This window comes from Trichoplax adhaerens, genomic scaffold (genome assembly GCF_000150275.1).
Source record: "Trichoplax adhaerens TRIADscaffold_3 genomic scaffold, whole genome shotgun sequence".
Lineage (NCBI taxonomy): Eukaryota > Metazoa > Placozoa > Uniplacotomia > Trichoplacea > Trichoplacidae > Trichoplax > Trichoplax adhaerens.
Window position 1 is genome coordinate 8,394,225 of NW_002060945.1, and position 14,540 is coordinate 8,408,764.

The following is a 14,540-nucleotide window of genomic DNA, read 5'->3' on the forward strand; positions in this document are numbered from 1 at the left end:
AGCGAGGCCGCGCATACAATCAACGCATCAGACTGTCCCTTATAAATGTTTATCAAATCGTAAAGAATCTTGTAACTCAACATCTCTCAAATACTTTATACAATTCTTTCAAGTCGGCTATTTTCAATATTGTTCCATCATCTTGAAACCGCTTAGGCAAGAATAAAGACGACTTAAACGCAGGATACAACAAGTGTTCTACTTTCCATTTCCACATTTTTCGTTTATCAACTTGCTATATATAAAAATTTTTACATGTGTAATAACTGGATTAGATGTTTGTGATAGTGAAATTGTATCAAAGTATTTACAAATACCTGATTTTTTTCACTGCATTGCAATAATAAATCATGTCCTTTTCGCATAGCATAAAACCTACTACATTCTATAGCAAAAGTCTTAAAGCAGCTTTCTTCATGGTCCCAATTAACCTGATAAAGTTCGTTACAATTATCCGCAACGTCAAGTGAAGTATTACCAGCAAATCCGTGAATAAATACACACCATAGTATAAATAAATACGACGCATACTTACTTCAGTAGCCAGTCTTAAAGCAAACATGGGCAATCCTAACAAGTCGGGTTCGTACCCATCCAAAAGCATTGGAAGAGTTTTTATACAGCCCTTGCAATTTATAATAAAAACATATTTTACAGCATAGACTGTAAAAAGAAAGTACTTCCCTAAGGAAGTAAAATATCTTACTTTATCTATCTCTAAGGAGAAGTAATCGGTCATCATTTCTCCTTTCATTTGCAAAAATTCAGATACATGTTGAGCAAGGTCCTCTTTCGAACCATCTTCTTCAGTCCAACCTACAGATTCATTTGTTAATCAATACAACAGTATTTTTTTTGATAATGTGCCTGCCGAATAATAACATCAATCATACCACTGTCTTCACTATCAAGCGCTAACATAGCTAAATCGTAGAGCGAAGCAGGACTCTGCAATAATTAAACGGTGTTTAAAATTTTGACAAACTCCGTTAAATGTTATCGTAATTATAATTACACATGTACTTACACTTAATCGAAACTTTTCAAAATTTCCGAAATTGAAAATAATTGATTGATAGAATAGCTCCTTGCTATGAGGAAAAAATGTATCAATCAGTGAGCCATTCTAACGAGCATAAGAAAGGAGAATAAGTATCTAAAAATATCACCTTAAATTGGTAGTATTTCCCAAATATAGACCCGTCTAATTGGAAATGAAATAATAACAACAGAATTAGTACAATGATAATCAGTAGGTCGCTGATATGATTTAACTACGGTATATCGTACATTGTAGCTGCATGACAAATAAAATAAAATATTACAAATTAGTAATTAAACTATAATTTATAGTCATAATAATTAATAGATAGCAGGATGCAAGACGTATGGTTAAAGTAGTTTCATTAGTTAATTTCGCTTAATAAAAATTCTAACTTCGAATTGGAAGGCCGCATGAGATTCAGTGACACACCCAACAAATTGCATTCCCCTAACCATGGCCTGAAGTTCTTCAGCAACATTCTCTTCCACTGCATTTCTAAGATTCTGTACACTAGTTAGCTTTAACTCCCGCTGCTTAGTTAGTTTTCTATAATGAATGAAAGTCATTAAGTGCAATGATTTCAGACAGGTGTAATGTACTCAATCATGCTAAAGGGTTTTTGGATTACCTGTTAGAACTACGGGTCTTTTCAGCTGTATGCTTTCTATAATATAATATGTGTAGACCCATAACACGTTAGCAATTGAAAGAATATCTACAAATGACACAGAGTATACCTCTTCTCTCCCTGTTGAGAATGAATTGCAATATCTTCTGCAACCGAATTGTCATCTATTATTACTTCTTCAGGTGCATTAGTTACTTCACTTTCAGTTAGCTTTTCTTTTATTGCTGGTCTTTCTTTCTCTAGTTCATGAGAACAACTGCTTGAATGGGAGGTATTTGAGGTAGGATTTTTAGGTTCCAAAAAGATTTCTAATTTTTGGCTGAGATGGTCTGTCCTGACTAACTGATGTGCATACGCTTTCTTTTGGCTAATACTGCCGCTTGATATAGGCACTTCAGCATTATCTTGTATGACTTTAGTTTTCGTGGTAGGCCCAGAAGTAGTAGGTAAAAAGGTCTATATACCCGTATACAATGAAAATTAATCGTTGTAAATATGTATTAAATCGATATCATTCAATCAACATTTAAATAGAAAAACCTGCGCCAAAAATGTACGAGAAGAGTTTGCTCCAAGCAGTTTATTCTCAATTACATTCTGTATTGCATCAATGATCTTATCTTCATGGAGAAATTGAACCTACGTTATTAAGATTAAGATACAAAGTTGAAAATTTAAGATATCAACTAGGCCATCAGCAATTAAAACCATGTAATACCTCGTGCTTGGTTGGATGCATATTGACATCTACGTTTCTCGGCGATATCTGAAGACTAAAATGTAATAATTTGGTTACCAAAAACATTAAACCTTACATCATCATTGTTATCGCCAGTAAAATCATTATTGACTGAGAATACGTACCTTAGGTACAAAAATGGGTGAGTATGTTTTGGAAGGTAAGCTGCATACACATTTTCGATAGCTTTTCTTAAATTACTACACTCAACCAATCGATCTAATCAAGTTTACATACGATACTCACTGTTATTGTTGATAATCACATGAAATCATAATTTCCAATAGAGTCTTGATTAGGCTAAGAAGTAGCTATGATATACGTTATACAAATGAGCTTAACGTACTATTAAACTAATAGATACTAACGGTTTATAAATAATAAAAAGATACACTTCTTGGCGGAATAGTTTGCATTGGAGATTAAGCCATTCATTCCAATTCCCAACTTTTTATTTTCAAGAGAAACCTCGAGTAATTCCCTAGCGTATTGAAACATACATTAAAGATAGAATCCAATACACCTGCATTAATTTAAGGCTTGCTACTGACAATTTATATATGTACAGCGTATGACACAAAGAGATACATGTATACAATACCTTGCTGTACTAGCACCATAGATTGTTCTAATATTATCCAGCCGAGAAGATCCAGAGGTCCTAACAGTTGCATTGCTATCACCGTACTATGAAGAATCATGTTTAGTTGCTTCATTGTCGAAAAATGATGTTTGGATACTGCATTAAAATCTTATCTCTATAAAAACTTTCGTAATAAAGTGTAACAGGATCTACCTTCTTCAAAATAAATCCAACGCCTTCTTGGTGAACTGCATATCTAGGATTAAAAAGCAAAATATGAACACTACCATCACCGACTCTTTATATTATAAGACTCAAAGCATGCTTTAACAATACCTAGAAATAACCTCTGTAATTTTGTTAAACTCCTCGTTTGGATTCTTAAGAGCCTTTAGCCTCAGTGGTGTATTAAAGAACAAATCTTCTACCTTTGAAAATGATAAAAATAGTAATCAACAAGCAGTAATTACTATGACAGGAATATTAACCTACATTTATTTGTGTTCCAACATTCCCTGCGCATGGTTTCGGATCTGCTGATGCATTTGGCTGGCCAGGAACCATTTTACCATCAGCATAGGTTGCTCTAGATAAAGAAAGATTATGGTAATAATAATTAATAATGTAACCGTGAGAGATATTACACTTTAAATCACTTCATAATGTTACTACCACAAGGAAGGTGTTAGGAGTACTCTCTACTTGTTATATTTTATACACAGACGAGAAAGCTATGTAAACTGGTAGATCACCAAGCAATCATGAGTTACGCAGATTAGTGCGGAAGTTTTTACGACAAAGTATGGTCTAGACATGCAACTTTAAAATAGTTACCAACGGCGATTCGCTTTTAAGTCAATAACCAATATATCGATTTAAATTAGCAACCTAAAATCTGCCAGACTAAAGTACTTCTAATGGTTCATATCCTAACCTTACCTGTATGCACACTTAGAATCTTCAGTTCTAGTCACTATAGCAACATGAGCTACGTGGCTTATGCTGGCCAAAGCCTTAAGTGATGGATATAAGATATGATTACATATATCTATATTGAATAATTAGTAGTAAGTCATTTACAATTTCCTACAAAATATTCGATGACAGCTTAATGTATATAAAATTAAGTTCAATAAAAATAGAACAGAAGATATTCACTCATAAGATTTATTCCAATCGATGATTAATAAATCCTTTACATATTGATTTACTTTTCGCGATTTAGTGATATTCTATAATCAAAAGGCATCACGAAGAATCTATAATATGCCTGATGTATATCCCAGGCGGAAACACTTCTAGATTCAAGCTTTATGACGTCATCACAATCTAAAATTTCTCATCTATTACATTAATATCGACATAGCTACTAGCGGATCATTAACTATGCGATAAACGGACACTGCATCATTACGATTACCATTCAAGATGGAATCTAACTAGACTGAATGAACATTGTCCCTTCCTGATATGTAGAAAGTTACCTCTCCTCTGAATCCATACGTGACCATTGAGCTTAAATCTTCAAATCTTGATAGCTTACTGGTTGTAAATCGTTCACATACGATATCAAGATCTTCTTTCTAAAAAAATTGAATATCTTAAAACTTTAAATGGCCAAGTAATAATCAATCTTAATGATGCTTATGAAACGATCACTAAAATAGTGCTGTGATAAAATATTTTGATATTTGTGAATTTTTTAAGAGTCAAGGTCTGATAGAATCCACGTCATGTATGACTTTGAATTACAGCCATTGTATAGTCGATATTAATATTGTAATGGATTGTACTACATTGTAAGTCTTGTCAGATCATATTTAGTTAAGATAATCGTATCATCAAAAGCTAAACATGTATCAGTTTCAGATCGATTTTAATTTTGAAATACAAGAGGGGTTTTAGCCACAATGTACGCTCAACGCTGTACCTCTTTCAAAGAATCGTTACTACTTGCTGTTTTATACTATTACCTTAATTCCATGACCATTATCTTGAATTTGAATTAATTTTAAGCCACCAGACTTGACAGTTACTTGAATCAAAGTTGCTTTTGCGTCAAGGCTGCCATAATTAAAAAGCGGAACACAAAGCAGGTGTCAGAATTGCAGTACAATAAGTATACTGAATAAAGATTTCTCTTGTATTGAATATGTAATAGGACAGTGATACATTCTACACTAAGGTAGGAGTGAAGATTATCCACTCTATATCAATCGTGAGCAGTAAAGATAATATTTAAGAAATAATGCATCAATTGTGATCATGCTGCGAGAGCGCAAGCACCTCACTTAGCTACGTAAGACTATAGTATAACAAGAGGATTACAAAGTCACCAGTCGAATTCCAATGTCATTGTTGCGACTAAGAAATGGCGTATTAACTGTGTTGATACTGCAACTGTCTGAATAACCCATTTAGCTATGTTGTACGAAACTGATATCAAGAGGATTCATCAGTCGATTACAGAAGACACCACTGCTGCAAAGTATGTATGCAAATGCTTTTATATTTCGTCAACTTGGATATAAACGTTTTGACATCATTGTCTGTATTGAGCGGTGTACATGGTATAATCCAGCATGAAATTTCTACATGGCAGTCTATGCAATCGCATCATGCATGTAAAAGTTGCATGCTTCCACCAGTATACGAGCAACACACAGTCTATTACATGTGTAGGTACATCACTGCGTGTAAAATTTAAAAAAATTGAACAACTATGGTGTGACAGCACTAGCAAGCAATGGCTGGCTCTCCTGTACTGTAGAGTGTACATACGCCTACTATCATTTGACGAGCTCTACAGGTGATCCATAATGTAATCTATTCCAGCATCACTAACCTATTTTCTATCATTTCTTTAATTGCGTTGGCTGGTCTTTGAATAACCTGCGCATAAGAGTAGGAAAGATATTTGATACATTGCAAGTAAAATGATGGCGGTTTTGTCAGATGGATGATGCCTCGTTAATATTGCATCCATCAAGCTAGTACAGTACTCTACCTCTCCAGCAGCAATTCGGTTGACGACTTTTTCATCTAGTTTTTGAATTTTTCGTTCCATGTCAGCTAAAATGAATGATCTTACAACTTAGCCTGCTTGTATAGTTTAAAATACGAAAACTATTCACAGCGGTAAGCATAAATAGAGACCATCGAATCTTCATCCAGCAGTTAGGCTGCACGAGATGTGTTTTGATGATTATTTTCGCTGTGTTCAATACAATGTCAGGGGTAGGTCGATCAGTCACTATGAAGCCCATGTCAAGTCCATTGACTACCGGCTAAGTTTAGTCTTGCTGAGGCCTAGAGTAGTAGCAAGTCTCCTCGGATGGACGGACTTTCCCTAGCAGATGAGGCCGAAAATATTGAAAAATAATGACTCAGTATGGATCTTCCGTGTCTGTTTTCGAAATCACTCTTATTAATTTGAATCGTATTGATGATGTCAATTGACTGCTTCCAAGCAAAGCTTAGTTACAGCTAATAGAATCCAATGTAATATTACTTCATTTAGAAAGAATCAGTCCATTCAGAAATCGGCTGTCTGCATACTAAAGTATACTAGTGTTCGAAATCAAATGTTTGACCCAATTTGTTGACCAAAGTGGGCTACATGTCTGTCCGTCCAAAGGAGTTTGCAGTCTACAGTAGGTATTCTTCGCGTAGTCCATGGCTGATACTCACGACAGCCGCTACTATCCAGTATACAGTATCTTTCCACTCAGTCCATACAGTATACAGGAGGTGTATACGCGGTATTTTGCTTTCAAAGTAACGAATGCCAAAACGATAAGCGCAAAAATGGAAAGTTGAGCTCCAAAAAAAGTGCGAGGGATCGCGATACTGCAATATTGGAAATATGGAAAGCCTTCAACTGGCGATGTAGCGAGATCAAGAATCTGAGACTTTAAGCTTTCCTTTTAGTCTACTTTATTGGGAGTCCATGCCAAGCTCGATATAATACACACGTTAACTAGACGTAAGAATTGTGACAACAGATCAGCTCTAGTACGAACATAACTTTAATAACATATCCTAATGCACGTGAACATTTGTAGCATGAGATCTTAATCTAGTACAGTAGATAAGCCGTAAATAGTATTGTACGATATCTAGGATTCCCATCTATGGCGCGTACACTACAAGGTAACAAGCAGTAGTCTACAGGACAGGCGATGTAGACTATTTTCATAATAATTCATTGTAGTCTCTACGTGATTTTTTTTTTTGGGGGGGGGGGCACACTGTCACTCACAACTAATGTTCAAATGCTACAAAATCATTGCTCTTCTTGCAAGTATTTCATCCTATGCAACGGAAGACGATCATTGAAATGAAATGAATTTCATGTTTCAGATCTGCATTCATGCATGGACTACTTGACAATACTGAGAATATTGTAGTACTGGTGTCCATGATTGATGTTATTTATTTGCGGATATTTGGCGGTAACGAAATGAATGAAATTGATTGGTGGATGTGAAAGCGTTTTATAGCTTGAACAAGACTTCTTTGTTATTCAAATTGTACTGGCTATGAAGATCAATGGGTATGATGCAAGTGGTGCAGTTGATGCAAACTCGGCAGCGATGCATTGTGGGATAGTGGCAAGGGTGAGATTCGTTCTTCCAGTATTTGATGGTTTTTCTTTTGTCTCAGCACTGTAAAAATGGCGTACACGAATTGAAATCATTTATTTCACCAAAATAAATGACACAAGTATGTTTATGAGAGCTTCTTCTTAGTACACATGACAATTTTGATAAATTTGGTAGTCAAAATGTGGCAAAAGATGAGTGTTGATTTCTGTGAAAGGAAAAGGAATGAGGCTGTACAGTTATACAATATAGGCACTGTATCTTTTTATACAGTGCGCACAGTACTGTACACTGTACAGTACAGTCAATCTTAAAGAGTACAGTGCGTACTGTAGACTGTACTGTAGTGTAGCCTAGTACTGTATACTGTACTGTACAGTATGAAAACAAGGAAGAATGTTGCAGCCGGCACACGGTACGAAGTACTGTTGGCGTCGCCTACTGTATGGTCGTAGCGTCGTCCACCTGACTTGCCACAATGTGATTGGCTGACTACCAAACAACAATAAAGCGTTGCGTGACGTGGAGTTTTAAGTCACGCAGTTCACGTCACCATACCTCATTCTGGATTCTTTTTGGCGCTGTTGAGTTGACTTGCAGGCTTTCGTCATCCATTATCACCACGTAAGCCAACCACCGATAACATTTTCCTTTTCCAGTACGCAAGGGCGATACACTGCACTGCAGTTGGACGCGAAGAGGTGACGTATTCCGTGACGTAGAAGTGAAGGCAAAAAGAGAAGAGGCCGATCAGTAAGCTTGAAATAAAATAATAATCAATTGCACTACCGTCGTCACCTAGGCATCCATCCATAGTGTGGAGAATTTGTTGATTTGATTTAGCGATGGTTTCTTTACCCGAGAACCATCCAGGCGGACAATAGTGTTCAAGGAGCAGGACGAGGGTGCTATTTCGATCCTAATATCATTTCATACGCTTGCTTTATCCATCCATGGCGCCTTTTTTTTTTCATCCCAGACCGTTTAGCTTGCTAGAATGATCGATCATTGGGATGGTAGTGGATTCTTCAACGCCATTCGATCGGTGAGGATGAATCCACTACCAATGAAAACTCTTTTGCGGGCAGCATTCAACGGAGAGAAAAATGGCCCATTTTCTTTCTGCTTACTACCCAGTGGCCTACTACCGGTGTAGGATAGCCAAGGCAAGCACTCATGTTATGTTCAAACAAGGCTAACTACAGGCCTTGCAATTCAATTGAGCATGATGGAGTAAGTCGTGGACAAATGCATGATTGGTCCATACACCATGCTAGCACGGATGGAAATTCAATCAAACGATCCATAGTACAAACCGACAATGGAGGAGATGATCATATACCTTTGTCAATGAATCAATCCTTCGGGAAACGGCTACCTTGACTCCACCAGTAGGATAGAGGTGGATCGATGACTAACAAAGCGCTTGGGCCTTTCCATCGGTCATTCATGTCGTTGAAAAATAATGGACCAACGTTGATTTCTTCCATAGACTGCTGTTAAGCATGAAATCCAATCATGTCGACGCAGTCGACTATCCAATACCCTTTAAAACAAATACATTCTCCATCAACTTCACCGACTAGACTGTAGTAGGATAGGCAATAGTGTGATGATCGATATCAACGCTGTTGGCCTTGTTGTGGACCATTGCCTTACAAACGTTTGATTGTTCCATAGACTATAGGAAATACATTGCAAATGCAATCAAACCATCTATAGTATACGTATGCCTACAATGCATTCAAAAATGTTATTATGCCTTTGCTTTGTAAATGAATTGACTCTCGCCTAATGACAAGATATCAATCAAGAATAACTGTATATGGGAGGATGCCTCCACTCAGCCAATTGCATTATTAAATGCCATCAAGCATTCTACTACAATCTTGATCAAAGTAGACATAAATTGACAAGTAGATCAAGCCCCAAAGATTTTTGTCTATAATCTATCCCAAACTGGATGCCATTTTTACTGAGTTTATAGTCCTTGTTCAAATGGAATGAGCTAATGTACTGCAATTGACATCAACGTAGACATCAAATTGAAGGTTCCATCAGTTTTTACTTCATTTTTCCAATCGTTACTGAATTCAATAGCATCAACTGCAAATTCCTTCAAACAAAACAAAATTCAATGTTTATCATGCTCCAAATAGAGTCAATTGCCGATCCCAAAGTTAATTACCAGATTTAGTTTGTTCTTGATAATGAATTTGGACAATGAACGCGAACCGAATCGTTGTTGTACGATGCCAAAATGAATTACCACATTAATCTATTGTAGGTTGCTAGCAACACTAGATCATGACAGGAAAGGATCACTATGTTTATGAATGAATTTGTGTATTAACTTGTGATAGATTCTTTGATGGCTATGCATTAGCCGTTGGGAACGTATTTTAACTTCATTTCTTAATCGATGACTGTTGTAGAATTGACCATAGATGGACTCTTTTTGCTGGCCTATGTTATTGACTCCATCTCACTCTCTAATACTGGCATTGACTAGGATAAATTGATACTAGTAGGAATTTCTCTTTCCATATTCAATACAACTGCCGCGTACTTTTAAATAATAATAATTAATCTAAACTGTAAGTAACCATTCATAACTACCACTGTAACTGGACTAGCCTCCTCAAATTACTACCGTACATTCATCCAAGTTCACTGTGTTCTGACCATGAACATACAATCAGTAAATCCAATTTCTAGGTAGTATTATCAAAAATGCATGTGTATGTTCAATCTGTCTCAACCACTATCCATTTAATGAACACCAGTAAACAGCGAATGGCAAACACGACTACATGCTTGCTACTACGGCTAATGGACGATGTGTAATTTGTAAATTCATTCATTCATTAATTCTATTAATGAAGTCTACTATAAACGTATACTGCAATACTGGCTTATCCTTTAAAATACATTACTGGAAGTGAACTTCTTCATGATCATCAATGCTAACTCAAACGCATTGCGACTAGACTTGTTGTGTACGCACTTTTTGTCAAGTTTTCTGAATACAATCAATAGAAAATCTTCAATAACATGATTAGGACTACAGCATGTAGAAATAGATGAAATCATCGAGGTAAGGAAAAGGGCCTATTTTCTTACCTCTACAGTTAAAATTGACTTTTTCCCCTAGTAAATTCCTTCGAAAAGTTGTATCTACATGATCCAAGCAAGTTAGTAGTCTATTTTCTCCGCTGTAGTTGGATTACAGTGTCACTATAATGTACAACAACAATTTACTCGTCATTCAATTCTACCATCGATCCAATGGATACTACTGTCGATGAGAAGAATAATCCCATACAGCTCATCATTATCTACTACAAATGGCTGTTATTGATGATATACGCTACTACAGATTTTTTCAAAAGACATTTCTGCCTTTTCTTACCACTAATCACCTACGTCAATGCTAACCTATAATCATTCAGCCATTTCATCATTTTCCATACTTTTATAATCATGGAAGTGAACATTTATCAATCACTTTGGATTGGAATCTACTATATTCAATTGCTCTGAAAGAGCCAAAGAACACAATCAATCTATCGTTGCCAACGAAATGGATTGATTTTTCCCCCTCTACTTGAAGTATCGTTGACTCCTCAAGTTTTCAACAGAATAACCGCATGCAATATTTTTTTTATCCTTTTTAATTGATTGATATTCATATGCCGGCAATTCATTCAACTCGGTAATTCATTGTGACTAGTATAATGGCAATCATGGAACATTTAAACCATTTTTTATTTTTTATTTTGTATGATTGGCCTGTTTACGGTCTCTTTTGCATACATAAATGCATAAGATTGGATCGAGGTCATACCGATTTAGACATGCTTTTTAAGCCAAGAGATAAACAAAATCATCATCATCTTTACTCTTGCAATGACCTTTCTCAACAGCGTAAGATTTCTAATCTAAATAGATCTACTTTGACAATGAGGATACAGATTATTGGAGACATAAATGCATTATCTTGAATAAACACTACGGAATTGCGTTAACAGTTCATCGTATTATTTTTTACAGTTTCAAGTTCAAGTTGTTCCACAGTATTCAGTTATTGGATCACTAAAAGGATAATTGCTATGCTTGACAAATAGTGCGCCTTTCAATGCATGTTGAGATTATGCTATGTGTCCATGCATTAGAATAAGTGCCAAGAAGTTATGTACCAAATACAAAGTCTATCAAGTCAACAACTGTTCAATAGCATGGATGAACAATGTCCCTCTTATATTTATTATTAACTGACAAAATTGTCTGTTCTTACTCTTCTAACTTTCACTATTCTCCTATAGACTCTGTTACTAAAATTTTATGAACGATATTGGCAAGTTAATGAAGTTATACTCGCTCGATTACATGAACTGAAAAGATTACGTTCATAAATAGAATTGATGCCACTACTATTGAATAGGTACACTAAAAAATCGAAATCTCCACTTTAAAATTTCATTCTCGTTACTTGAATGGCCTGAATCCTACCTGCAAATACTGTTCAAATAGCATAATACCACAAAAAAATCATTTCCAGATAGGCTGAGGATGTCTTCTCGTTGAATTTCTGTTGGTGAATAATAGAATGAAGTAATTGCCAGAGTAGCGTGAATCCTGCATGTAAATACTCTATTTAGATACCACGAAAGATCATTTCCAGATAGGTTATGGATGTCTTCTCGTTGAATTTCTGTTGGTAAATAATAGAATGAACCAATTAATGTTGTATTCTGTATGAACGCCTATCATGAAATAAAGGGCTGAATTCGAGTCCTAAACAACTTGAGAGAGTACATCATTCTGGTAACAGCTCCGCCTTCAACATGCTCCATATTTTATTTTTGCCTGATACTATGATAATATTGTATTGTGCGTTTGTAGCATTTAATGTAACAGTGAAATAAGATAATTAGTAATGCCTCAGCTATCTAGCATGAAAGTTAAAGCTAATGAATGCATTGTCAAACTGAAGACTTTGTAAATCCAGATCAAAAATTCTACCCCTCCTATACAACTCGTATACCGTATTATTTGTACCTTATTTTTTTGTAATGCTACATAATCACCTCTACCATGGACTACTACAAGGTTCTCTTCTACTAGCCCATGCCGCAACATATCAATCAATATCAATTGCAGACATGCTGTATAAACCCCATTGCCAAATGATTGAACTACGTACGGTATTTAACTTACATATCCAACATTTACTATGGATATCACGAGAGCTTTCTATACTTTAAATGACGAAGTAATTCTCATAACTGCCGTAATTTAAAATCCTTCTTAGACCGAGATTATACATATACATATATACTACAGCAACGGTTGCTATTCTTATGTTTCATATCATTCTGTTATTGCCATTTCATAAATTGCTTATAATAGTAAATTCTTGTTGTAGATGACAGTATGCACTATTCCGAAATCTACAGTACGACGAACTAAAAAAATTAAATTCTATAAAACCTTTAGATTAACTGCAAGTTTCAAGAAACACTAGCTTAATAATAACATGGAAGACGTGCAAGATCGCTCTAATGAAATGCTTTCTCAAACTACTTCCTCTCAAGGCAGCAATCAACAAGATCTGCTTACTACTGCAACAGTCTCACAACATAACAATCCAGTACAAAGAACTGCTAATAACATTCCAATTCAAAATAGCGGACAAGTTATCAATGCAGGTATTTTAGTCCAAGCTGGTAACTTAGCACCGCCCCAGCTACCAGTTCAAGGAGTAGATCAATCAGAAGCAGACGATAAGGCAACACGAGAAATGTTAGCAAGGAGACCAAGCTATAGGTAACATTATCTCAATACAGGAATCCATGGATCATTTCCTATTCAATTGATGTGAATAACTGTAACCTTCAATGAAAAAAACATATAACTACTATAGTATTTTATAAATGAACTATTTTACAATCTTACCCAACTTACTCGTATACTGACAGAGTTATACAATTTTCTTATACTTATAATTCAATCTAGAAAAATTTATAATGACATATCCGATTCGAATAATGGATTACCTAAAATAGACATGCCAGATGGTAGTCATCATTCGCAACCTCCCGATGGTAATGATCAAGTAACATCAATCTCAATGGCTAATAACACGACAATTGTTAGCCATCAACAAGCAGGGGGACCAACTGACGTTATGCACCCTGTTGGCGCTCATCAAAACATTGCTATGCAAGTAACTGATTCAACTCCAGTCAATATGCCACCTCATTCAATAGCCGCGATAACAGTTGCTCCTGGTCAGCCTATAATGCAATATACGCAACAGCCACAGCAGGTAATTTTATGTCGTTCTTTATAAATTGAGCAAGCTTGTATTGTCAGTATTGTAGGTAGCATCATGACATAATAATATATCAATATTGATATATATGCAAAGCAACATAGACCACTACTACGAATATCCGTAGATTAGACGATAATGAAAACTTTGCAGCTGTTAATTGAATTAATGTCATACACATACGTTTTTGATGTTTTGACAGGCGTTCCAATTACGACCACCACATCATGGATTGCCTCATATATCACACAACTTAATTATGAATAATCCTAATTTGGCGAATCAACAAATGGCGGAAGAAGCGTCAAGAAAACGTGAATTACGATTAAGAAAGAATAGGTAAGGGTATATACGACTGTAAATACAACATCAAAGTAGTAGTAATAACTTATAGTACGTAGTTATAGCAATGATTTGGACGTTGCTCTATACCGCCTAAACATAATAACTGTAATGTAGGGATGCTGCAAAAGAATGTCGACGAAAGAAGAAAGAGTACGTGAAGTGTCTTGAGAATCGAGTAGCAGTTTTAGAAAACCAAAACAAAGCACTAATTGAAGAATTGAAAGCTTTGAAAGACTTATACTGCCAAAAATCAGACTAA

The 14,540-nt window shown here is 35.6% G+C and overlaps 2 protein-coding genes across 2 annotated transcripts; one reads left to right on the forward strand and one right to left on the reverse strand.

Moving 5' to 3' along the window:
* Positions 1–76: 76 nt before the first annotated feature.
* TRIADDRAFT_50100 (uncharacterized protein) lies at positions 77–6,062 on the reverse strand (the record flags this gene model as incomplete). Its single annotated transcript, XM_002111190.1, has 23 exons — positions 77–235; positions 312–431; positions 536–625; positions 707–816; positions 894–948; positions 1,028–1,091; positions 1,170–1,204; positions 1,438–1,643; positions 1,783–1,816; positions 1,848–2,129; positions 2,214–2,312; positions 2,392–2,446; positions 2,538–2,631; positions 2,781–2,893; positions 3,014–3,099; positions 3,209–3,251; positions 3,332–3,423; positions 3,488–3,581; positions 3,935–4,008; positions 4,480–4,578; positions 4,969–5,059; positions 5,841–5,887; positions 6,003–6,062. 23 exons carry the CDS (start codon positions 6,060–6,062, stop codon positions 77–79), a joined length of 2,202 nt encoding a protein of 733 aa, XP_002111226.1.
* A 7,076-nt stretch (positions 6,063–13,138) lies between these two features.
* On the forward strand, positions 13,139–14,540 carry TRIADDRAFT_54968 (uncharacterized protein; the record flags this gene model as incomplete). Its single annotated transcript, XM_002110652.1, has 4 exons — positions 13,139–13,428; positions 13,618–13,930; positions 14,139–14,275; positions 14,396–14,540. 4 exons carry the CDS (start codon positions 13,139–13,141, stop codon positions 14,538–14,540), a joined length of 885 nt encoding a protein of 294 aa, XP_002110688.1.